At 44.0% G+C, this 25,865-nt stretch overlaps 1 protein-coding gene across 3 annotated transcripts in view; it reads right to left on the bottom strand.

Moving 5' to 3' along the window:
- Positions 1 to 8,342: 8,342 nt before the first annotated feature.
- sidt2 (SID1 transmembrane family, member 2) overlaps positions 8,343 to 25,865 on the bottom strand; it is a 28,129-nt gene continuing 10,606 nt past the window's right edge. Inside the window, exons 8-26 of one of the 3 annotated variants that reach the window (XM_056283034.1) lie at positions 24,531 to 24,624; positions 24,054 to 24,112; positions 23,809 to 23,820; positions 22,612 to 22,650; positions 21,958 to 22,035; positions 20,869 to 20,984; positions 20,693 to 20,766; positions 20,290 to 20,356; positions 16,903 to 16,976; positions 16,657 to 16,780; positions 16,361 to 16,478; positions 14,046 to 14,182; positions 11,709 to 11,817; positions 11,496 to 11,572; positions 10,393 to 10,439; positions 10,133 to 10,238; positions 9,853 to 9,963; positions 9,547 to 9,660; positions 8,343 to 9,129 (exon numbers count right to left, since the gene is read on the bottom strand). In XM_056283034.1, the coding sequence (XP_056139009.1) occupies positions 9,067 to 9,129; positions 9,547 to 9,660; positions 9,853 to 9,963; positions 10,133 to 10,238; positions 10,393 to 10,439; positions 11,496 to 11,572; positions 11,709 to 11,817; positions 14,046 to 14,182; positions 16,361 to 16,478; positions 16,657 to 16,780; positions 16,903 to 16,976; positions 20,290 to 20,356; positions 20,693 to 20,766; positions 20,869 to 20,984; positions 21,958 to 22,035; positions 22,612 to 22,650; positions 23,809 to 23,820; positions 24,054 to 24,112; positions 24,531 to 24,624 (1,619 nt within the window). In that variant the 3' untranslated portion in view covers positions 8,343 to 9,066. Of the gene's footprint in view, positions 9,130 to 9,546; positions 9,661 to 9,852; positions 9,964 to 10,132; positions 10,239 to 10,392; positions 10,440 to 11,495; positions 11,573 to 11,708; positions 11,818 to 14,045; positions 14,183 to 16,360; positions 16,479 to 16,656; positions 16,781 to 16,902; positions 16,977 to 20,289; positions 20,357 to 20,692; positions 20,767 to 20,868; positions 20,985 to 21,957; positions 22,036 to 22,611; positions 22,651 to 23,808; positions 23,821 to 24,053; positions 24,113 to 24,530; positions 24,625 to 25,865 lie in introns of those variants that run through there. The other 2 variants (XM_056283035.1, XM_056283036.1) reach the window with 2 other exon arrangements.

Genomic DNA, 25,865 nt, shown 5'->3' with positions numbered 1-25,865 from the left:
ACAGATTCTGCAAGCCTCACTGGGAGCCTTCTCCCTCTGGCCCCGGTTGTGATGTCCCAGCTCGTGATTTCATATTTCTGCATCAGCTCTTCTGTCAGCTTCATCACTTGTTCAAAACCACACTTTGAATTGTCTCTGAACCGAGCAAAGTTCTCTTTTAGTCCCTCAATGAGGTCGATGCACTCAGAAACTGACAGTGTCGGGCTTTGTAAACCCCGTGAAGCAAAATCGCTCGTTTGAAATAATTTCCCAAATGTGACGAGTAAGAATATGAACTTTTTTGTTTGCATCTGTTGGAGCAGGGACTGCGCCTCAATCTTTGTTGGTCCGCTGCTTTCAGCATACTCAGCGAGTACCTCTAATATTACATCGAGTAACGTCAGTATTTTGCTCACTGCTCCAGATTTGGAGCTCCAGCACGTGTCTACTGACCACTCAAGTTCCATGCACGCGCATCCTGGATGCAGCTCCTTTTGCACCTCCACAAACCTTGCGTGTCTGCTGCTGCCTGTCATGAAACTATATATACTGTTCACTGTGTCAAAAAATGTGCTGACATGCCCGGAGACTTTTGATGCTGCACAGAGTACCAAATTCAGTCTGTGAGAATTACAGCGGACATACACGGCCTGAGGAAAAGTTTGTTTTAGAATAACATGCACACTTCCCTTGTGTCCTGACATAACGGAGGCCCTGTCGAAACTGAAGCCAACACAGAGAGATGGGTCAAGCTGCAGTGGTTCAATCACCTGCAATATTTTTTCTGAAATACCCCCTGCGCTCATGTCACTTGTGTCCATGAACCCGATCGCCCGTTCTTTTATTTTTCCTCTGTGAATGTATCTCACACAAACAGCTACGAGTTCACATTTTGACTAATCCTTGCATTCGTCTGCCATGAGTGCATAATAGGTGCCCGGTTCACACATTTCTGCTTTGATCTTGCGCAACAGCAAAGAGGCAGCTGACTCCAGCAGCTCATTTTGAACATCGGGGCTCATCAAAGTTCCGTTTCTGGGCAGCTGCTCTAGATGACTTTGGATCTGTGGATCATATTTGCACATGAACTTGAACAGCTCAAGGAAGTTTCCTTTATTGAGAGCGTCCACATCCTCCCTGTGTCCTCGCAGGGGGATGTCCTGCTTGGCACAAAACAGTACAATATCCAAAACGATGTTTAGATGCTCCCAATTCCTCTCGATGAATGAATGGTCCATGGCATCACGGTTCATTTGGTTTAGCACATTTCCCCGGCCTGAAGTTTGGTTGGCCCGGTAGCTTAGAAACTTTTCCAGTGAAACTGAGTGAGGCTTACTCCTCTCGTGTTTCTCACATGCCTGACGCAGATGTTTCCAGTCCACAAACCCCTCTCTCACAAGTGGGCCGTCAGCTCCGCTGGGGAAAGGTCTGCACATTTTACAGAAAAGCGCGTCCGTTTTCACACTGTATTCCAACCAAGAAAACTGTCCATACCACTTGGATGAGAAGCACCGTGACTTTCCATTTTTAATAGTGCAGGGAAATTCCTTCAGATTTGGCTGTGAAGGTGGTTCATCAATTGCTGATAAATCGGCGAGTAAAGCCACATTAAGCTGACCAGCAAACAGCACTGGCTGCGGGTAGCAAGTGGCTGGGGTTGGCGCCGGCGAGCTAACCGTCTTGTGGGCTGATGAATGTGTAGAACTGGGCTGGGTGGACTCAGTTGTTGGAGGCAGTTGTGTGGCTTCCTCCTCGACTCTTGCTCTTTTAAAGTAACCCATTAAGGAACTTTGTTTAGCCATTGTTCTGGCAGTGACGTTACGCCAGGTAAAAATTCCCCGTGTCACTGTCAGAATTGTTCCGGAGGCTTCCTTCAACTTGTTTCAGCAGTTCCGTTTTAATCAGATGACAAATTAAACACTCATAACAAGTCAACAATAAATCAATTTTATATTTACTTCTTTTCATATATGAGTTTTAATTTATATTAATTTCATTTTCTAACAAATTAATGTATTTTGATCAAACATGGATGGGTGGGCCAGTGACTAGTTTGGGCGGCACTGGCCCACCTGGGCCCATTACTGGCTATGCCCCTGGGTTTCCTGTTACATATGCTAGCAGCTAGCATATGGCTGCTCCTACGCAACTGTGGCCGCAGCAGCACCTTCTCGTGGTACCTCCTGTTTTTCACAAAGCCTGCTGCGGGGGCGAACGGCTTCCCGGCGGTATAACCGGGTGGGTCGATTGGACTCGTTAGCCTTGATTGGCAGCCAATCTAGGAGTAGGACAACTCTGATTTCAAACCCGGGCAGATTAAGCTCGTTAGCCTTGTCAGGCAATTCATCCAGGAGAAGGAAAACTGATTTAAAACCTCCACTGCCTTGCGGGTATACTCGTCTACGGGAAAGGCTTCGGGAAGAAACCCATGGCCAGTCGTCTCGCTTAGTCTTGCCACTGGTAGTAGGTGGTCTCGGACGAGAGTGGGGTTGGTGATGCGAAACTCTTCCCCACTTCAAACAAAATCATTGCGCAAGTCATCAGTCATCCATCCATCACCCCATTTTTATTCTCAAAAGTCCTGTGGCGATAGGGGCGTGACGAAGCGACAGGTGTGGGTACAGTGGAAGTCGTAGCCACAAACCTGCACACAAACGGCTTAGACCATGTGGTCGTTCTTCACTGGAAGGAGCAGAAGTGGAGTCCGGCAGCACTCTGAGCGACTGAGCAGCCCTCCTAAGGACCGCACTGCTCACCTCCCTGGCATGAGGAAGGGTCTAGAAAAGGTGACCTAAAAATTGCCTGCTCTACGTCACCCCATCCGGCAAACCGCGGTCGGAGGAGGCCCTATTCTTGCGGTCGAAACAACAGAAAAAAGACGAAACAACACCTTTGAAAATTGCCACATGGAACATTCGCACTCTTCTTGACAGGGGAAATGCAGAAAGACCCAAGAGACGCACAGCACTTATTGCAAATGAACTAAACAGGTACAACATCGATGTTGCTGCCTTGAGTGAGACCAGGCTGGCAGGACAGGGTGAAATTCGCGAAAGAAGCGCAGACTACCCTTTCTTCTGGAGTGGGCGCGGACCTGAGGAGAAACGCGAAGTTGGCTTCGCAGTCAAGTCAGCTCTCGTAAGCAATCTGGCCATGCCTCCAAAAGGCGTGAATGGTCGCCTAATGACGCTGAGACCCCCCCTTTCTCAGGGAAAGAAATTAGTCACCATTGTCAGCGCCTATGCACCCACGATGACCAACCCGGATGAGATCAAGGATACATTTTATGAAGACCTGAATACTGTCATTGCCGACGTTCCCATCGCTGAAAAACTCATTATTCTTGGTGATTTTAATGCAAGAGTTGGCACAGACAGCATCTCCTGGGAAGGCGTGATCAGAAAGCACGGAGTTGGAAGCTGCAACAGCAATGGATTGCTACTTCTTCAGACCTGCGCAGAACATGGGCTTCTGATCACAAACACAATATTTCAGCTCCCCATCCACAACAGAACATCGTGGATGCACCCGAGGTCCAAACACTGGCACCTGATTGACTATGTCATTGTCAGGAAAAGAGACCGGCAGAACATAAGAGTTTCAAAGGCTATGTGTGGGGCAGAGTGCTGGACGGATCACCGCCTCATTGTTTCTAAAGTCAGTCTCCACATCCAGCCCAAGAGACGCCCACAAGGCATGAAAGCACAAAAACGTCTGTAAAAAAATGTCAGTAAACTAAAGAATAATGACATCAAGAAGTCCTTTACAGACACTCTGGAGAAACGACTGGAGGTTACTGTACTGGATAGCCATAATGTGGAGGCTGCTTGGACCGCACTTCGTGACACAGTGTATAACACAGCCTTGGAGTGTCTAGGCCCTTCCACAAGGAAACACAAAGACTGGTTTGATGAAAACTGCACCAAGATAAACCAGCTGTTAGAAGAGAAATGCTGTGCCTACAAACTTCATATTGAAGACCCCCAGTCAACGGCCAAGACAGATGCACTTAGGAACATCTGCAGCTCTATCCAAAGGAAACTATGCCAAATGCAGGATTCATGGCTGAGCAACAAAGCTGATGAGATACAGGGCTTTGCAGACAGAAATGACATGAAAAACTTCTACAATGGCCTGAAAGAAGTCTACGTCCTACCATCGCTGGCTCATCCACACTCTTTAGCGCAGATGGGACAACACTAATCACAGACAAAGGGGAGGTTCTTGAAAGATGAGCTGAACACTTCAGCAATGTTTTGAATTGCCCTTCTACCATCAACTATGAAGCCATCGGTCGACTACCCCAAATTCCATCTGATGAGACGCTGAGCACCCTTCCAACAATGGAAGAGACGCTTAAGGCAATCAGACAGTTGTCAAGCGGAAAGGCGCCTGGCTCAGACTCCATCCCAGCTGAAATTTATAAAGAAGGAGGGCCTGTGATTGCTAAGAAACTTCAGCAGTTGTTTCATCTCATATGGCAAACTGAAACAGTACTGCAGGACTTTAAAGATGCCTCAATTATCCCCCTCTATAAGCGCAAGAGAAATCACATATCATGTGATAACCACTGTGGGATTTCCCTGCTGTCCATTGCAGGCAAGCTGCTTGCAAGAGTTTTATTAAATCACCTCAGTGCACACCTCGAGAGAGGACTTCTACCTGAGAGTCAATGTGGATTCCGGAAAGAACGGAGGACCATAGACATGGTGTTTGCTGCCCACCAGCTTCGAGAAAAATGCCAGGAACAAAATGTTGACCTACACTCCACTTTTGTCGATCTGACCAAGGCCTTTGGAGAATCATGGCAAAATATGTATGTCCAAAAAGTTCATCACCATCATACGACAATTACACGATGGCATGCTAGCCAGAGTCCAAGACAACGGAGTTGCATCTGAGCTGCTCCCTGTCTCTAACGGAGTAAAGCAAGGCTGTGTCCTTGCCCCAACCCTGTTCAGCCTTATGTTCTCACTCACCGATACCACTTTTTTTCCAGACCAAGTACAAGTACTTGCCGATACCAAGTACGATATGAGTACTTAAAATGCCATTACACTTCTTACAATTACTTTGAAAATGTGTTTTATTTTCATCAGACATTGTTCAATCTCTGACTGTAACAAACTGTCGTTACTGACATTTGAACATTCAGCTATAAGTTTTTCTTAAACATGGCGTTGCCACACATTTCACTATAATATAACCACACTTAAGTGTAACAAAATTGTCATACTGACATTTTAACATTCAATACTTTTCTTAAACATGGCATCGCCACACATATAACCACACTTTTTAGTGTAACGAATTGTCGTTACTGACATTTTAACATCCAACTGCATGTTTCAGCTGTTCTGTCCACCGCCCGCGGGTTGTCTCTGCACATGTCCTCCCGCTTCTCCAGCGTTTGCTGCAACGTTGGTTGTTGCTGTTTCCCGCTGCTATTAGCAAACGCCTTGAACTCGGCGTCGTGTTGGTTCTTCGGTTGTTTTATCAAATTGCTTGTGTGAAAGAGCTAGTTTTTTTATATATATATAGTCCGCGGTGGTGTAGCGGTCTAAGCATCGGCTTTGTGTTGATGCAGTTGCCCACTGGGGACCGGGGTTTGCACCTCGGCTCGTTAGATCCGACTACGACCGGACTCGATGAAGCAGCAATAAATGGCAACGCTGTCTTCGGGAGGGGGGCGGAGTCGGCTTGTGTTCGTCACATGAATGCGTCTCTGGGTGTGTCGGAAAAACCTGGAGTCGCCTTGTCACGGAAGTGGCAAGGCGTCTCCTTCTTCGAGACTGCCGGCCGGAGAGATGCAGTTGGCGAACGCATGCAGTACGACGGTGGGTGTTTGAACTAGAATAGGGATCGATTGGCCACTAAATTTTGCTGGGCATAATTTGCAGTCGGCTTTACTTTTGTCACCGTCGTTTACTTTGAAATATCTTCCACACGGCTGACATTGCTCCTCCTCCACCGCCTACCTGCTCAACTGAGAAGTGAATGTAACGCTGCTGTAAAGTGGTATCGGGTGTTGTTGCATCGGAGCAGTTTTATGATTACGAGTACGAGTTGTACACGCACACGATGCTGGTATCGATATCGGTGCACCCTTAGTTCTCAGCCATGCTGTCAGATGCCTTCAGAGAGGGGGATGCTGGCATTGCTGCCCATTACAGTTTTGATGGCTCTCTCTTCAACCTTCAGCGGCTTAAAGCAAAAGCCTTAGTTAAAACAGCAACCATCAACTATCTTCTGTTTGCCGATGACTGCTCCTTCAATGCTACATCCGAAGCCAACATGCAACAAAGTATCAATAAGTTCGAGGCTTGCAACAAGTTCGGCCTCACCATAGACATAAAAAAGACTGAAGTACTTCATAAGCCAACTCCCAGGCGCTCGATGGTGTTTTAAGCCCCCAACGTACTCTTCCAGGCAGCGCAGCGTGGAAGGCACTCCCCGCCCCCTACAGTTTCAGCCAATCACAGCACTGGTGCTCAATGACATGCTTTGCAATATAGCCAACACTAGCTGCTAGGGATTTTCTTTGCTGAACGGACACCTCAGCTAGCTAGCTAACTGTAGACAGATTGCAATGGTAGATATTAGCTAACTATTTTAAGCCAAGGTTAGCTCAAATGCAGTCAATCTGTTCAAATAGCTGGCAGTAGTGAGCATTCAGTTTATGTTGGCATGTACTACTTCTAAACTTATCCCTGCAGGACATAGTTTACTTAGTAATGGGCTAGCAGTTAGCGCTAGCTAAGTTCCAGGCAGCCAATTCATTTTTTGGGTGGTTATGAGAGCGATTGAGTAGTGCTATTGCTATGTAGTTAGGCATTAGCCTATGTCTCCCAGTCTGCTTATTTAAACAACGACGAGACAACCTAGTTTTAAGTGAGCTGCACAAAGGCATGGTTGAGTGGGTGTCTTTGCAAAACTCCTTTAGGCATCCAGTTGTTGCTAGATAAGTTGTAAGACATCTAGACATAGCAGCTAAGTAAGTTAAAGCAAAACTGTCGCCAAAATGCAATCTAGGGTGTTTTTGTGAATGTGCACGAGTCAAACTTTCGTTTAAAAGGATATTTACGTCAAACGCTGCACTTTTAAGAGTTACGTTCGTTTGAGTCGAACTCCTTCACTGCAGGAGGGAAAAAGTTTAAATCTAGCGCCAGTGCTGTGATTGGCTGAAACTGTAGGGGGCGGGGAGTGCCTTCCATGCAACGCTGCCTTGAAGAGTTCGTTTGGGGCTTAAAACACCATCGAGCACTCCAGGCAAGCCACACAATGTACCCAACGTCCCCATAAATGGGCATCGATTAAATGCGCACGACTTGCTAAAGCAAGTACTGCTTTTGGCAGACTCCACAAGAATGTGTGGAACAGGAGAGGCATCACCCAGGAGACAAAAATTAAAGTGTATCGAGCCATAGTTCTCACCACACTGCTTTACGGCTGCGAAACATGGAGTTTACAAACACCATGCAAAAACACTAAACCACTTTCACACCACATGCCTCAGAAAACTTCTTGGCATAAAGTGGTATGACAAGATCCCTGACACGGAGGTCCTCACTCGCTCAAGACTGCCGAGTATACACACCATCCTCATGCAATCACAGCTTCGTTGGGTGGGCCACGTAGTTCGCATGCCAGACCACTGGCTCACAAAGAAACCGTTATATGGTGAACTCAAGCAAGGCAAACGCTCCCATGGTGGTCAAAACAAGGGCTTCAAAGACACCTTGAAGAGTTCATTAAAGGCCTTCACCATCAACTACGATACATGGGAACAGAAAGCTTTGAACAGGGGAGAGTGGCATGCAGCTGTCCGAAATGGTGCAAACACATGAGGCTGCCAGGATTGCTGCAGCAGAGAGCCGCAGGCAAGCCAGGAAAGACCGTGCCAGCAACCCTCCAGCTACTCCCACTATCCCATGCCCACACCGCCAAAGAACATTCAGGGCGCAGATTGGACTAACCAGCCATTTTCACACCCACAGAAATCGGCCCCTACAGGATGACTAGATGGTCTTCGTTGCTGCGACGGACGAACAACATCATTGGTCATCATTGCTGGGGTTTCCCACATCATTACGGAAAAAAGGCACCTTTGCTTACGCAAACCATGGAGCTCACGCTCAAAACACCTCCTAAAGGGCAATTAAAAAAAAAAAGCCAAAGTAGGAATTTTACAGTTTGTTTTCTAAAGTGGACTAGTCAGGTTTATTCAGGTTATACTATATTAACATTAGTTTTTGCTAAGATACTATGGTCATACTTGATGTCTTATACGGAGGTTTTTACCAAATACTCGCTCCATTCTATCATCTAAAAACGCCTCATCAGCAAGAATCTGAAAACAGGACCTTTATTTAACCGTTGCATTGTTCTTGACATTGAAATCATTTCCTATACAATACAGTGCAAAAAATACCTTCTCAGAGTCAAAGGACTAAGAAGTAAAATACAATCATCATTTTCATCTTCATTTTTGGATGAGGAACAGGGCAGCTGGAGTATCGGGTCAATCAGAGCACAGTAGTATCTGACTTGAATGATTTTAACGTTGAAGGCCACTGACAAACTGGACATGGAAAATATTCTCACATCTTTTAAGTACATGTGTGCACGCTAACACACACCTGTACAAACACTTGCATACACACACAGCGTATAAATATACAGCGTACAAACATCAAAATTTCAAAATGTATTGTTGACAGATAAAATTAACTGCAGACAGTATAAAATAAATTAGATTCAACCATATTTTTAACTATAGTGTACATTGTTGTCTTAATCGTCAGCAATAAGTAAACATCAATGTCAGTAATTTAATTGACAGTGGCAGAGAAAGGACAAAAAGTTCAGTATCACTTCAGTTTGACTCAATCTTGATTGGCACGGCAAGTGTCCAAACAGCAGAGAGGGAGGGACTAGCCACCTTCCCTGACTCAAACCTGGCTGGGAGAGGCTTAGACACACTTGCTGAATCTTTTCAGGGACATTGTGCAGTTGGCCAGCAAGACAGTGAGAGAGATAGATGATAAGGCGGAGGAGAGCTGAGCTCATGTAGAATTTCTGGTATATCTAGAAGACATAGATCTTGTCTCTCTGGACGGTGTCAAGGTCATCATCCATGGTCAGGAGGACCTAAATGAAAGGGGGACACGTGAAGGCATACCAAGATAACCAAGGAAATTAACTTTCAAAATACACTGGTTAATTCTGCCATTTTACCAGTGAAGCAAATCGCAAAAATATTTGGTATTTTTGTAAACTTGTCATGATGACTATCAGTAATAATGCAAGAGCTTTCTAGATTATCAGCCAGAGGTCAAAAAGTGTTAAAACCTGTTAAATGGCCAGGTAGCGACAAAAAACATCATTGAACATTTGACGGAAAAAGGTACTGATTACTTGAAATGGTGGGTGGTGGTGGGGGGGCATAGTTGCAACCCTATTCATGAGGGTTCAATTCAATTAGTCTTTTCTCAAATTCTTCTGAAAAAGGGTGGACAATTGCAAATGGAGCCATACAGCAGCATTTACACATACACATGTCCTTACCAAGAAGGATCCAAACATGGCGATAGAGGAGAGAAAGTGCCAGATGTCATGGTCATCAAAGAACGAAAGCAGGATACAGTCTCTGTTGTGCTCACGGGACTCCGCTGGAGTTTTCTGTCATGGGGAGCGCATGCACATATGGGCACGCACGCACGCACGCACGCACGCACGCACGCACGCACACACACACACACACAAGCAAGCAAGCAAGTGCTGTTGACTTGGAAGTTAATGATGCGGGTCTACACGGAGTGATTCTTACATGTTGCCTTGTTGATTGTGTATGAGTGTATGTGCGTTACAGACCTGCCAGGTGCTAAGGCCCTGAAAGAAGAAGAAGAGCGCGAAGCCCCACACCACAGCTGTGAAAAGAATACACACCAAGGCCAGACACTGGATCCGCTCACTGCTCCGCAGCTACAAAAACACATGTATGCAAAAAAAAAAAAACAGGTTTAATGCCCCCAATAAAACAAGGAGACAGAGTTCATTATTTAAGAAGAAAAATCCTTCAAATTTTTTTTTTAAACTGTTCCAATCACAAATGAACACAGAATGGCAGACAGACATGCATGGGCAGATTCACCTTCATGATGATGTAGAAGGCAAAGTAGAGGAGCAGGTTACAGATGGCGATGGCCAGTAAATAGGAGGCAAAGTCATTTGGTCTCTCTATTAGCCCATAGGCAGCCCTGCGGAGGAAAGGAAGGAGGGGATGGGGGAAGAGTGAGGTACAGCGGGAAGGAAGAGGGGAATAAGGTATGGCGATTGATGAACAGCACTCACAAATGACTTAATTCAAATTGTCCTTGTTTAGCTATGTGGAGAAACCTTGTGTATACTTACAGAGACCAGTTTACTATGTTCCCCATCACAAGCAACACCATACGGTCCTATCAGGTTGGCAAAACAGACAGGGAGAAAGATAACTCACTAGGCGTTTTTTAAATTTATTTCTAGTTTTTCCCCTTATCCCACCTGATTAACCCAATGGCATATGGCCAGAACTCTTGTCGAATAACTCCCCTGGCTCACGTTTCCACAGGAAGGAGATAGGTGTAACACCAGCTTCCTTCAAACTCGTGTCGGCTGCTCTCGCTATTTTACATACTGAAGCCTCGCATGGATTGCATCACCTTCAAGCTGCGAAGGAGGCGTAGGGAGAATGCTTTCAGTTGCTTGGCTGCAGGCGCCCGGGTGGGCCAGAGGGGTCGCTGGAGAACGACGAGTCCCCAAACACTACACCGATCTACACCCACTATCCCTTGGGTAAGGGTGGCCTAATGAATGCCTTACCTTGCGGACACTCTGGCCATGACCGGTTACGGCGAGTCTGGGATACGAACCTCCCAGCCACATGACGAGCGGATTGCAAGAACGGCGGTTTATTCCGCTCGGCCACCAGAGCGGCTCACTAGGCGTTTTTACACAGATCCTGCAATACTGCCGTAACAAAGACCCATCATTATACCGGCTTTGTTTTTTTCACACTCAACCAAACAACGGTGGCACAATGCAGCCCCAGTGTGTGATTTTACAGAGCATGCTGGCATTCCAGAAGCAGAAGCAGCATGACATGTAACACAACAGCCTTGGTTGTCCCATCCTACCGGTTTTTCCATCCTGCCTGCTGTCCCTTTTACACAGATGTCGACTCGGCTCGTTGACTACTTCTGTTGCAGGCATAATATCGGAACAACAATGCCCCCATTCCATGTTTGTGCGTTTTACACAGAATGGCGAGGTGGATTAATGGTGCAACATTCACATCTTGAAAAGGCTGTGTAAAAAGCACTACTGAGTGGTAGAAAACAAACTAATCAGTCCCGCTTGTTACTCTGGAACTGTAAATGAAGGCAACAATTCACCCAAATTGAGCATAGCTGAGTGAAAATGGGGTGGTTAAGGCACTGATGAAATGTGTTGACACACTCCCAGCCAATACTCACAATGTACATGGGTCCACTGCACTGTCTAATGCAGTCTGTGTAGATGACGTACACCATCCTCCGTAGAATCCCGGCGTCTTGGGGACAAACAGACACGCATGACAAAAGAAAGGATTTAGAATTAATGTTAACATATTATGGACTATGAACTAATACCAAGCTTAACTAAACAGAAGGCAGTGTAGGATCAAGTCTCATGCAATGGTCTTATACTTAGCCTCCAGCGACCCATGTAGTAGAGCTGTGTGCTTAGCAGGAGGGTGGCCAGGATGTGGATCACTGAGAATACAATCCAGAAAACCATGTTGCCCTTCCCAAATACCTGCGCATGAATGACAAGCATGAGCAAACACTGTGGTATCAAGGGAGATCTGGTTCTTTAAGAAGACGCTTTGTCATTGTACATACAAAATTCGTTCTCTGCATTTAACCCATCCTATGCTCGGAGCAGTGGGCAGCTGCAGTGCAGCGCCCGGAGACTAACTCCGCTTCTTTCTTCCTATCGCCCTGGTCAGGGGCACAGGCAGGAGTATTAACCCTAACATGCATGTCTTTGATGGTGAGAGGAAACCGGAGCACCCAGTAGAAACCCACGCAGACACGGGGAGAACATGCAAACTCCACACAGAAAAGACCTGGGACAGCCTGGGGTTCGAACGCAGGACCTTCTTGCTGTGAGGCAACAGTCCTAACCACTGGGCCACCTTGCTGCCCAGCACTGACCTCACAATGGATTACATTTATATAGCGCTTTATGTAGACACCCAAAGCATTTCACATTGAAGGGGGAATCTCACCTCAACCACCACCAATGTGTAGCACCCACGTGGGTGATGCACAGCAACCATTTTGTGCCAGAACACTCACCCCACATCAGCTTGAGGTGGAGAGGGAAGAATCATTGAGCGAATTACATGGGGGGGGGGGGGGGGGGACGATTAGCTGACCAGATGGAGATAGCCATGTTGGGAACTGGGAACCCCCTACTCTTTATGAGAAATGTCATGGGATCTTTAATGACAACAGTTAGTCAGGACCTCGGTTTTAATGTCTCATCCGAAGGACGGCATCTCCTGCAGTATAGTGTCCCTGTCACTGTACTGGGGCATTGGATTAGGACAAGAGGGAAGACTGCCCTCTACTGGCTCACCAACACAACTACCAGCAGCAACTCACTTTCCCAAGCGAAAGCTCCTCCAAGTCCTTATCGGCCCTCGACCGGACCATCCCAGGGATATGGACTTGGGGGGGTCATGACCCATTCCCGGGAGATCTCCCATTCAAGTACTAACCAAGCCCACATCTGCTTAGCTTCTGTCACACAGCACAACCAGGATACATGTTAGTATGGCTGCTGGCATCTATAGCGCTGAGCTCCCAGCTTCCTTTGGGCAATGCAAAATACTCAAAATGTGTATTTCCCTGGAGTCATAACCTTGTAACATCCTTTGTATAAAAATACAGTGTGGACTCCCCAAACTCGGACCGATTCATCACCTGTGAGTGATGTTTCTCCCTCCCTGTGCCATGCGATAAACTTGGGGTCATATAACAAGTGCTATGTGCCTCTTTTATGAAGTAAATACTTAATATCTGACTTGGGGCCATGACAATATTGAACTGCAACCTAAATTTCCAAACACTGCATATGTGGACCTCTACTACCCGCATCCAATTGTAAAAGACGCAAGTGCAGGCGTATACCAAATTACAACACCTTTACCACTTTTTATGGTTGTTCTCATATATTTTTCACTTCAGTTTGTGGTTAAGAGCAGCTGCAGCCTCCAAAAACTAAATATAAGTACTGTCAACCTTGATATAAGATATTCATACTTTGTGTATTTTTTTTTTATTATCATAAACTATCTGGACTTAAGACATGGTTAACTGCCAACATATAGATTTAGGACTACTCTTGGATCAGTAAGCAAATGCTTTATTTATTTATTTCTGATTTTCCCCTTTTTTCCTCCCAATTTAGTGGCAAATCGATCCCTATTTTAGTTCAAACACCCACCCTCGTACTGCATGTGTTCGCCAACTGCATCTCTCCAGCCGGCAGTCTTGAAGGAGACGCCTCGCCACTTTCGTGACAAGGTGAATCCAGGCCGAACCACTGCTTTTTCCGACACACACAGAGACGCATTCATGTGACGAACACAAGCTGACTCCGCCCCCCTCCAGAAGACAGCGTTGCCAATTATTGCTGTTTCACCGAGTCTGGCCATAGTCGGATCTGACGAGACCGAGGCGCAAACCCCTGGTCCCCAGTGGGCAACTGCATCGACACAAGCAAATGCTTATTTTTGATGATGTTTACCTGTTTGTATTTGCATACTGTATTATTGGCTGCACACTGAAAGGTATGCACAAAATTGAAATCTTGGGTAATGCGTGCGGTTGTAATTTAGAAGAGTCAGGCAATAAGAAGACGCTTAAATATAATGATGCAGCAAATGCACTGTTCTCAGACTGTTCCTCTAATTGTGTTTGTCTTTCTCTGTCTCCCTCTGTTTGTGAGTCTATATTTTGTGTGTGCGCACTTACCACTCCCAGCACAGAGAAGAAGATGACAGCAGCCAGGCAGGCGTAGGCAGTGTAAGCACTGGCATTGATGTCAGGGTGTCTCTTCTGATACAACTTTAGCATACACAGCCCTGCTATCATGTACATGAAGGATGTGTCTGGATGGAGAAAGAGGGACACATTAGCATACTATGTAGCTCTGCTATCATTTAACTAAACAGCAATGGAGCAGGGTGGATACTGTGATAGATCATGCGATCAAAGTTTTTTTTTTTTTATAAAGCCAGTCTTCAGGGGGCCAAAATCTTTGAAAAATACAGTGGTGCTTGGAAGTGTGTGACCCCTTTAGAATTTTCTATATTTCTGCATAAATATGACCTAAAACATCATCAGATTTTCACACAAGTCCTAAAAGTAGATAAAGAGAACCCATTTAAACAAATGAGACAAACATATTATACTTGGTCATTTATTTATTGAGGAAAATGATCCAATATTAGATATATGTGAGTGGCAAAAGTATATGAACCTCTAGGATTAGCAGTTAATTTGAAGGTGAAATTAGAGTCAGGTGTTTTCAAACAATGGGATGACAATCAGGTGTGAGTGGGCACCCTGTTTTATTTAAAGAACAGGGATCTATCAAAGTGTGATCTTCACAACACATGTTTGTGGAAGTGTATCATGGCAAGAACAAAGGAGATTTCTGAGGACCTCAGAAAAAGTGTTGTTGATGCTCATCAAGCTGGAAAAGGTTACAAAACATCTGTTAAGAGTTTGGACTCCACCATTCCGCAGTCAGACAGATTGTGTACAAATGAAGGAAATTCAAGACCATTGTTACCCTCCCCAGGAGTGGTCGACCATCAAAGATCACTCCAAGAGCAAGGTGTGTAATAATCGCCCAGGTCACAAAGGAACCCAGGGTAACTTCAAAGCAACTAAAGGCCTCTCTCACATTGGCTAATGTTAATGTTCATGAGCCCACCATCAGGACAACACTGGACAACAATGGTGTGCATGGCAGGGTTGCAAGGAGAAAGCCACTGCTCTCCAAAAAGAACATTGCTGCCCATCCGCAGTTTGATAAAGATCACGTGGACAAGCCAGAAGGCTACTGGTAAAATGTTTTGTGGACGGATGAGACCAAAATAGAACTTTTCGGTTTAAATGAGAAGCGTTATGATTGGAGAAAGTAAAACACTGCATTCCAGCATAAGAATCTTATCCCATGTGTGAAACATGGTGGTGGTATCATCATGGTTTGGGCCTGTTTTGCTGCATCTGCGCCAGGACAGCTTGCCATCATTGATGGGACAATAAATTCTGAATTATACCAGCAAATTCTTAAGGAAAACGTCAGGACATCTGTCCATGAACTGAATCTCAAGAGAACGTGGGTCATGCAGCAAGACAATGACCGCAAGCACACAAGTTGTTCTACCAAAGAATGGTTAAAGAAGAATAAAGTTAATGTTTTGGAATCGCCAAGTCAAACTCCTGACCTTAATCCAATCGAAATGTTTTGGAAAGACCTGAAGCGAGCAGTTCATGTGAGGAAACCCACCAACATCCCAGAGTTGAAGCTGTTCTGTACGGAGGAATGGGCTAAAATTCCTCCAAGCTGACATGCAGGACTGATCAACAGTTACCTGAAACGTGTAGTTGCATTTATTGCTGTACAAGGGGAGGGGAGGGGAGGGGAGGGGAGGGGGGGTCACACCAGATACTGAAAGCAAAGGTTCACATACTTTTGCCCCTCACAGATCTGTAATATCTGATCATTTTCCTCAATAAATAAATGAAAAAGTATAATATTTTTGTCTCATTTGTTTAATTGGGTTCTCTTTGTCTACTTTTAGGACTTGTGTGAAAATCTGATGATGTTTTAGGTCATATTTATGCATAAATATAGAAAATTCTAAAGGGTTCACAAACTTTCAAGCACCACTGAAGTACTCTTGTCAAATTGGGACCCAAACTGAGCTAATTAGTGGTATGCTCACCAAACAATATTAATTACAGAAAAAAAAATCAGGTCCTGAGGTTTATCGTTCAGCATCTCTAATGACAGAGAACGACTGTACAGGTATTTTATCATTTTGACAACCAAGGACATAACTTTCCTGCTATCCTAAAAGTTTTGGAGCATTCAATATTTTTTATTGTTTGTTATTAGTAGAGATGGGTAGGTTTTGCGTCCCCTTCCGGAAATAGAGGTTGTCTCAATTTAGTTAAGATGGGTCAAATGAACAAATCAGCAGACAGACAATCAACATAATGACAGAGACAGCAGAGGATATAAACAATTCTAGACAGAAGAAGAAAAGTCTTACCAAACTGGAAGTTGGTATAGTTGGGACAGACGTGGTAGCAAGCACTGAGCAGGCCCTCCATCATAAGAGCTGTTCCCATGGCATAGAACAGACCAAAGTGCTTGGGAATACCACACTCCTGAGGGGAGGTAAGACCAAGGTGAGGCAACAGCAAGGCAAAGGTGGTGGTTGAGAATGTGAAAAACATTATTTGATGATGGACTGATTTGAGGTAGGAAAATAAGTGAACCTTGTAACTATTCCTGCCTGCCAATGTGTCTTTATGCGCCTGTATCTGTGTGTGTCAATTTTCTTACCAGTGCATTAGGGTCATTGCGGACCAGGGCTCGGTTGTGGACAATATCTCTTTTGAGGACGATGAGGAGGAAGAGGAGGCCCAGCATCACATAACCTAAGTTACTGAGGATGTTGTTGAAGGCACTGCACAGGGCGGGACACGGGGAGGGAGTCGTAAGTAGTTGTACAAACAATCACCCTTAATGTTGGCTGTTTTAATATGTGCACGCATACAAGCAAGTACACACAAATACACATCCACACACCTAAGAGCTCCCAGTGGATGGGCACATAGGAAGTTGTAGTAACAGATGTCCTGGTTTCCTGTGACATTGACGACCTAAGGAAGAGAAAGAGAGATTTTGCTATTAATATAGCTTATTGTACATAGTAGAGTGGTAGTGAAGAGTTACCAGATGGCTGGGCAAGCACTGCAGAAACAGTAAGGGAGACAGCTAGGAAGGTACTTGGTGTGTCATTAGGACAGAGGAAGGAAGACAAGGAGACTTGGTGGTGGGATGAGGAAGTACAGCAAAGTATACAGAGGAAGAGGTTGGCAAAGAAGAAGCGGGATAGTCACAGAGATGACGAAAGTAGACAGGAGTACAAGGAGACTCTCAGCGTAAAGCGAAGAGAGAGGTGGCAAAGGCAAAGGAAAAGGCGTATCGCAAGTTGTATGACAGATTAGACACTAAGGAAGGAGAAAAGGACTTGTAACAATTGGCTAAACAGAGGGACCGAGCTGGGAAGGATTTGCAGCAGGTTAGGGCGATCAAGGATAGAGATGGAAATGTGCTGACAAGTGAGGAGAGTGTGATGAAAAGGTGGAAGGAGTACTTTGAGGGGCTGATGAATGAAGAAAAAGAGCGAGAGAAGGTTGGATGATGTGGAGATAGTGAATCAGGAAGTGCAGCGGATTAGCAAGGGGGAAGTGAGGGCAGCTATGAAGAGGATGAAGAATGGAAAGGCAGTTGGTCCTAATGACATACCTGTGGAGGCATGGAGATGTTTAGGAGAGATGGTAGTGGAGTTTTTAACTAGATTGTTTAACACAATCTTGGAAAGTGAGAGGATGCCCGAGGAGTGGAGAAGAAGCATACTGGTACTGATTTTCAAGAACAAGGGCAATGTGCAGAACTGTAGCAACTACAGAGGTGTAAAGTTGATCAGCCACAGCATGAAGATATGGGAAAGAGTAATACGTAGAAGCTAGGTTAAGAGGAGAGGTATAGTTTCATGCCACGCAAAAGCCCCACAGATGCAATGTTTGCTTTGAGAATGTTGACTGAGAAGTATAGAGAAGGCAAGAAGGAGTTACATTTTGTTTTTGTAGATTTAGAGAAAGCATATGACAGGGTGCCAAGAGAGGAGGTGTGGTATTGTATGAGGAAGTCAGGCATTGCAGAGAAGTATGTAGTAGTGGTGCAGGATATGTATGAGGGAAGTGTGACAATGGTGAGGTGTGAGGGTTGAATGACAGATGGGTTCAAGGTGGAGGTGGGATTACATCAAGGATCGGCTCTGAGCCCTTTCTTGTTTGCATGGTGATGGACAGGTTGACAGACGAGATCAGGCAGGAGTTGCTGTGGACGATGATGTTTGCGGATGACATTGTGATCTGTAGCGGGAGTAGGGTGCAGGTTGAGGAGAGCCTGGAAAGGTAGAGGTATGCACTGGAGAGAATAGGAATGAAAGTCAGTAGGAGCAAGATGGAATATCTACACTCACCGGCCACTTTATTAGGCACACCTGTCCAACTGCTCGTTAACGCAAATTTCTAATCAGCCAATCACATGGCAGCAACTCAATGCATTTAGGCATGTAGACATGGTCAAGACGATCTGCTGCAGTTCAAACCGAGCATCAGAATGGGGAAGAAAGGTGATTTAAGTGACTTTGAACGTGGCATGGTTGTTGGTGCCAGACGGGCTGGTCTGAATATTTCAGAAACTGCTGATCTACTGGGATTTTCACGCACGACCATCTCTAGGGTTTACAGAGAATGGTCCGAAAAAGAGAAAATATCCAGTGAGCGGCAGTTCTGTGGTCGAAAATGCCTTGTTGATGCCAGAGGTCAGAGGAGAATGGCCAGACTGGTTCGAGCTGACAGAAAGGCAACAGTAACTCAAATAACCACTCATTACAACCGAGGTATGCAGAAGAGCATCTCTGAACGCACAACACGTCGAACCTTGAGGCAGATGGGCTACAGCAGCAGAAGACCACACCGGGTGCCACTCCTGTCAGCTAAGAACAGGAAACTGAGGCTACAATTCGCACAGGCTCACCAAAATTGGACAATAGAAGATTGGAAAAACGTTGCCTGGTCTGATGAGTCTCGATTTCTGCTGCGACATTCGGATGGTAGGGTCAGAATTTGGCGTCAACAACATGAAAGCATGGATCCATCCTGCCTTGTATCAACGGTTCAGGCTGCTGGTGGTGATGTAATGGTGTGGGGGATATTTTCTTGGCACACTTTGGGCCCCTTAGTACCAATTGAGCATCGTATCAACGCCACAGCCTACCTGAGTATTGTTGCTGACCATGTCCATCCCTTTATGCCCACAGTGTTCCCATCTTCTGATGGCTACTTCCAGCAGGATAACGTGCCATGTCATAAAGCTCGAATCATCTCAGACTGGTTTCTTGAACATGACAATGAGTTCACTGTACTCAAATGGCCTCCACAGTCACCAGATCTCAATCCAATAGAGCACCTTTGGGATGTGGTGGACCGGGAGATTCGCATCATGGATGTGCAGCCGACAAATCTGCAGCAACTGCATGATGCTATCATGTCAATATGGACCAAACTCTCTGAGGAATGTTTCCAGTACCTTGTTGAATCTATGCCACGAAGGATTAAGGCAGTTCTGAAGGCAAAAGGGGGTCCAACCCGGTACTAGCAAGGTGTACCTAATAAAGTGGCCAGTGAGTGTATGTGTGAATGAGAGGGAGGACAGTGGAACGGTGAGGAAGCCAGGAGTAGAGGTGAAAGTAAGAGAGGTGAAGAAGAGAGTGCAGGCAGGGTGGAGTGGGTGGAGAAGAGTGTCAGGAGTGATTTGCAACAGAAGGGTACCAGCAAGAGTTAAAGGAAAGGTTTACAAGAAGGTTGTGAGACCAGCTGTGTTATATGGTTTGGAGATAGTGGCACTGACGAAAAGCCAGGAAGCGAAGCTGCAGGTGGCAGAGTTGAAGATAGTAAGATTTTCATTGGGAGTGACGAAGGAGGGCAGGATTAGGAATGATTATATTAGAGCGACCGCTCAGGTTGGACGGTTTGGAGACAAAGCAAGAGAGGCAAGAGTGAGATGGTTTGGACATGTGTGGAGGAGAGATGCTGGGTATATTGGGAGAAGGATGCCGAATATGGAGCTGCCAGGGAAGAGCAGAAGAGGAAGGCCAAAGAGGAGGTTTATGGATGTAGTGAGGGAGGACATGCAGGTGGCTGGTGTGACAGAGGAAGATGCAGAGGACAGGAAGAAATGGAAACAGATGATCGGCTGTGGTGACCCCTAACGGGTCCAGCCGAAAGTTGAAAGTAGTAGTACATAGTAGAGTGTTGCTGGACTTTCAACACCAGTAACCATAAAAATGGGCTCAACCATAACATGTTGTATCACACAGCCTTTTAATTGCTGTCCATGTACCGTCTGATAAGTGATGACTAGTTGGACAACAGGCAGGGCGTAGAACACAGCGATGGTTGCGATGTTCCTGAAAAGACAATAGCACATGCATTATTACAGCCAATCCATCAACACTTTCCAAAATAACTTACATTGTTTTATACTAATACTGGAATTGCCCTATATGTGCTCTTCTAGGCCTGCCTTAATAGAGACAGCAATTCAAGTCTCTCTTTTGTTATTATTGTTATAATCATTGTCATTACTGTAATCATGAGATACAGTATATTACAATAAGATAGTAATTATGAAAATACAGAGGACGACTTATCTCTTGGAGAAACGTCTTCAAACACATTTTAAAACAAATTCTGCCATTACTATCCAATCTTTGTTATTATTATTATCTCTCAGGTGGTCTTACCAGAAGTAAATCTGGTATTTCTTGCTGAGGATCCTTTTATCTTTGCGAGCCAGGTCAGACACACAGAGGAACTTCTGCAACAAATAAAGCAAGTGCAAGATGAACCCATAGCTACAGGTGTCCTAGCCATATTATAACATAAATGCCCACCTAACAAACAGACAGGTGAGGCATACCTTAGTGCGCACAATGTTCTTGTCTGAGTCGATGTCAGCCAGTGTGTCGTAGTCATCCTCTTCCACAGAGCTTAGAGACTCCTGTCGGCTCCGTCCTACACTGTCCAATGACCGCTCTAACGGAGGGCCGGAGGGAGACCAAAAAAAAAAAAAAAGAAGAAAGAAGAAGTAGAAAAAGAAAGAGAAAGGGATAGACATGTCAAAATGACTTGGCAAATTGAACATCCATAAAGAGAAAGTGATTTCAATTCAAATTTAAGCCATTCCAAGGGGTAAGCCATTTTATAATTTTTTTTTCAATTAAGTTTGAAACCACACCTGTTAGGATTATAAGCGAATTTGCCATTTAGATCTCCAAAAATGTCACATAGGTCTACTTAAACGACTGATCACGCCTTCATTCAAAGATTATCTAAATTATTTAAGGGCTTCATTTTAATATCATCAAGTCACTTAATTAGGAACCTCATACATCCCTTACCATATTTATCTACACACAGCCTTTAGGATTTGGAATATTAAACCATTTTAAACTCAGAATCCTTTAAAATCACGATGACACTAAGATCTCATTATCATTGGTATAATTCTGATTAGCACAGTGCAGATGAGACTAATTAGGCTGACTATAAAGCTGTGGGTCACCAATATGGATGGCTATGTGGTGAAGATTATTGAGGATTGATCGGCGTTTGAAAAGCTCCTGTCCTGATGGATGAAAAAAAAAAAAAAAAAACACAGGTTAATAGCGAAGAGTCAAAGCCATGTGCAGGCTGCCGACTGCAAGCCAAGCAGTGAGAGTCTGTTGGACCGAGTGTGAGGTAATAATAGTGCACCAGTACCGTACCTGTCTCTGTCTAAGGAAAATTTGCCTGTCTGTAGAGACATGCTGCTGGTTCACAGTTTTGGGCCAGGAGCAAACTTTTAAGTGTGTGTATGTATGTATGTATGTATGTATGTATGTATGTATGTATGTATGTATGTATGTATGTATGTATGTGTATGTATGTATGTATGTATGTATGTATGTATGTATGTATATGTGTGTGTTGGTATCTTTGTTTGTTGTGTGTATATGTCTGTCCATACCCATGTATCCATAGTTGTTGTCAGTTGATGTAGCGCTGTCAGTGACAGCCTCTGAACTCAGAATGCTGCCGTTGTCAGCTATAGAGGAAGAAATGTTGTGAGTTTGCCTTGTTTTCATTAACACTTTCATTCAAAGTGACTTACATGAGTCCACAATCAGATAAACGAAAGTGTTAGCAACTGGCATCATAGAGCAGTAAAGAGTAATCATATCATAGCCAAGAGTAAATGTCACAGTAAGTGCAATTAGTCTAAGTGTACCTTAGATCATCTATAGTGATAAGAGTTTCAAATTACAAATTTGCTCAACGATACCACATTTCAATATTATGTGCATGAACATGAGTAGGGGTGACACATGCACATCATGGCGGACTGAAAACCAAGCTCACTGCATCATTCTGGATCCTTTGCAGCTTTTGGTTTACAAGGGCTGGGAGACCAGCAAGAAGTGCATTGCAATAGTCCAATTGAGCAATGACTCAAGCCTGGATGAGAAGCTGGGTAGCATGTTCTGATAGGTAGTGGTTTGACCAGGTTTTTTAGATATTATTTAGAGCAAAGCTGCAGAAATAGTTCTTATATCCCCTCATTGAAAATAAGGATCTAATTTTCAACATTATAGAGCAAATAACCAAAATCGCTACTTCTTACTGAATGAGCCATATTCGTAGGGCGAGGCTGGAGTCTTTCCTGTGGATACACACAGTTAACAATATCAAAATCCATATTAACTAACAAACTGTACATGCACAAACAGGCACAAGTAAGCTCAGAAAAAATGACGCGGGCATAAATATTTGCAGAGATGTGATCAGGACAACACAAACAAACAAGTAAACAACAAAACACTTGCAGCAAAAATGAATTTGAGTGGGGCATTGCAAATAAACCATCACCAACATAGAAGCTCAGGTGAATGGGTAAAGCTGTGAGCCATGAGGAAGGTGATGTGTAGTAAGCCACTGTGGTGAAGGGCTGCACGTGAGAGAGGAGTGACTGAGTGCTAAAATGGTATGGATTACAACTTGAAAGACACGGACAGAGGTGAATGGTCATGTGCACAGAGGGGTTTAGCTGTGCTAAGATGAAAAACCATGACAGTATACTGTACGTACACGTGTAGCTAGTTTCCAATCCAAAACATGTACCTTTAAGGCCAACATACACTGGCACCAGCCAATGCGAGTTAAGAAGGACGCTTCTATTCCTTTCACCATAACCCCCCTACACCAGCAACATGTAGCCTTAAGTTGACTTGCAACTACTTGAGGAACGGGAAATCCTCAGAACATTAGTCCCAGGCTAGATATTCCTCATATTTTCATCCTCATATTTTCTATGAAAAAGCATGTTTGCTGGTTTTGCAGAGCAGTGCTAACACCTTTCATATTTGACAGGTATCAGGCTGGCACTTCCTGTTTGTGCTACAGCCAGAACTTGACTCGTCGCTCTGCTTCTGTGCCAACGTTGTGTTCAGCTTTACATTTCTGGTGAACTGCAACCCAACATTTCCTTTGTGTTATTTTAAGCATGTCATGCTATTATCTATATGCTGACTTACACTATTTTCACTGTCAACAGAGTGTGAACTGGCAAGCAGGGACACATGCAAATATTCCAGCCAGCTAGCTGTACCCAGATGGGGTGTATGTCTCTCTAACGCCATCATGAATGCCACACACGCAACTGCATTACAAAAATGCTACTACATGATTCCAAAATTATGCTACAATATTGCAGTGCTTATGTTACTCAGTACTACCAGACAGATCAGTGTCAAAGAGTTAAAAAAAAAATTGTGCAATTTAAATTCCATTCAGTGTGTTATGATACCATTCTCGGGCTTACCAAGTAGAGACGCTGTACCACACACGAGCATGAGGAAGAGGGTAAAAGATATATTCAGTACAAACAGAAAAAGGTGGTCTGAATATAAAAAGCTTAAATGATTCTCATTTTCAAAGAAAGTAATATTAAAGGAATTTTTGCAGCTATGAGCTACAAATTCAGAGAGAGAAAAAAAAGTCTGATCATATGCCCTTTATAAAAGGATCCCAAGTGCACCATTCCATTGCAGCCAGTTACAAGGATACCTGTCTCTGCAGGTGACATGTCAGCAGGATTCAGAAGCACCTCTCTCTTCTGGTTCATTCTACAAAGGCAGGGTAAGACTTTTTTTATAGTGCTGTTATAAAATGGGAGGGGCATTCCAGTCACAAACTCAAAATTTAGGTTAGATGAGTAAGAATTGCTAGATCAATAATTTCATTGAACCCTACAGTATAAGCTTGTTGGTTTACACAGAGCTTAGTGTTGTGTATAATTGGTCAGTGTGTTGTCCTTGCATCCAAAAATGATATGGCTATTCAATGAAAGTCTTATCTGGTTTTAAAAATCAAGCTGTACAATATTGGTACCCAGCAGCAGAAACAAAAGTGAATCAATTATGTCACCTCTAACAACCACCTAATTTATAAAACAACTACATTACATACATTCTCGACAGGGCCACGAAGAGTCAAGGCACTGGTAATGAGGGTGCTCGGTTGGAGAGAACCAACAGGTCTTACCTCCTGTTCTCTAAACAGGCCATCAGCAAGGTGAGGACATAGAAGGAGAGGAAAATTCCCAAACAGAACAGCATGCCCATCACATACACCTCCACTGTGTAGGAGAGAGACAGCCAAAAATTCAGCTTTTTTTGTTATAGCACTGCATGATGACACAATATAGTAAATCAATCTAGAGCTTTCATCTAGGAGATGTGATATGGAATCCCTGATAGTTGCAGTGATTTTACATTTTCTGGCAACAGGAATCTGATGAGGAAATATCAGACCCAATATTGCAACTCCTTATTCTCAGACCAAACTTTCCCAGACTTTGTCCAACCCATAATCCCGTTGTATTAAAAAAAACAATATTGTAAAATGTGGGATTAACACAATAATCCAGAATATCTCAGCAGATTTAAACAGATGGATATATTATATACCGTGTACAGTGCTAATTCAAACATTTACACTTATTTTTTTAATAGGATTTCTTCATACAAACAAATTCTGTTCCTTTATTTTATAAAGCACAAAAATAATTTGACAGTATTTGCAATTTAGAAATTCATCATTTATTTTTTTTATGTTCGTTATGAGATCTATAGTCAGTAGAGGTACCATTAACACATTTGAAATTAGACAATTATCCAGTTGGAAGAGATCCTGAAACATGTTCATTAACAATTTCACAACTGTTCTGGAATCTAATAATTTTGTTCCAAAGGTTTCCCAGAGAAAAAATAAAAAAAAAGAACAACACCCTTAAAACCTCAAATTCAATCTCAGAGAATCTGGTCTAAATTATAAATGCTGTCACTAGAAAGACATGGGTTCCTCCACAGTAAAACAACCTATTTTACAGACCAAATCCTGCAGCGGACTTAGGGTCATAACATTTTTGATAAATTTCAATCCGGCTTTTGTCACAAGCATAGTACTAAGACTGCATTACTAAGAGTGTCCAATGGCATTCTTATGCATGCTGATAAAGGTGAATACTCTATTCTTATTCTCCTAAATTTAACTGCTGCCTTTGATACCATCGATCATGCCATCTTTCTTGATAGGTTGGAGAACTGGGTTGGCATTTCTGGTACAGTGTTAAATTGGATTCACTCTTATCTGAATAATGGATATTTTAATGTTTGTATTAACAATCTTGTATCCTTGTCAGCTCCCCTACTGTGTGGAGTCCCTCAGGGGTTTGTCCTTGGGCCAGTCCTCTTCTCTTTATATATGCTTCCTCTGGGTCATTTGCTTAGTCACTTTCGAGACCTGTCATACCACTATTATGCCAATGATACTCAGATCCATTTCTCCGCCAAACCCAATAACCTGAATCAACTGTCC

The sequence above is a fragment of the Lampris incognitus genome, chromosome 7 (assembly GCF_029633865.1).
Source record: "Lampris incognitus isolate fLamInc1 chromosome 7, fLamInc1.hap2, whole genome shotgun sequence".
In the NCBI taxonomy this organism is placed as follows: domain Eukaryota; kingdom Metazoa; phylum Chordata; class Actinopteri; order Lampriformes; family Lampridae; genus Lampris; species Lampris incognitus.
Note: the sequence above shows the minus strand (reverse complement) of the source record. Positions and strands in the feature narration are given on the sequence as shown.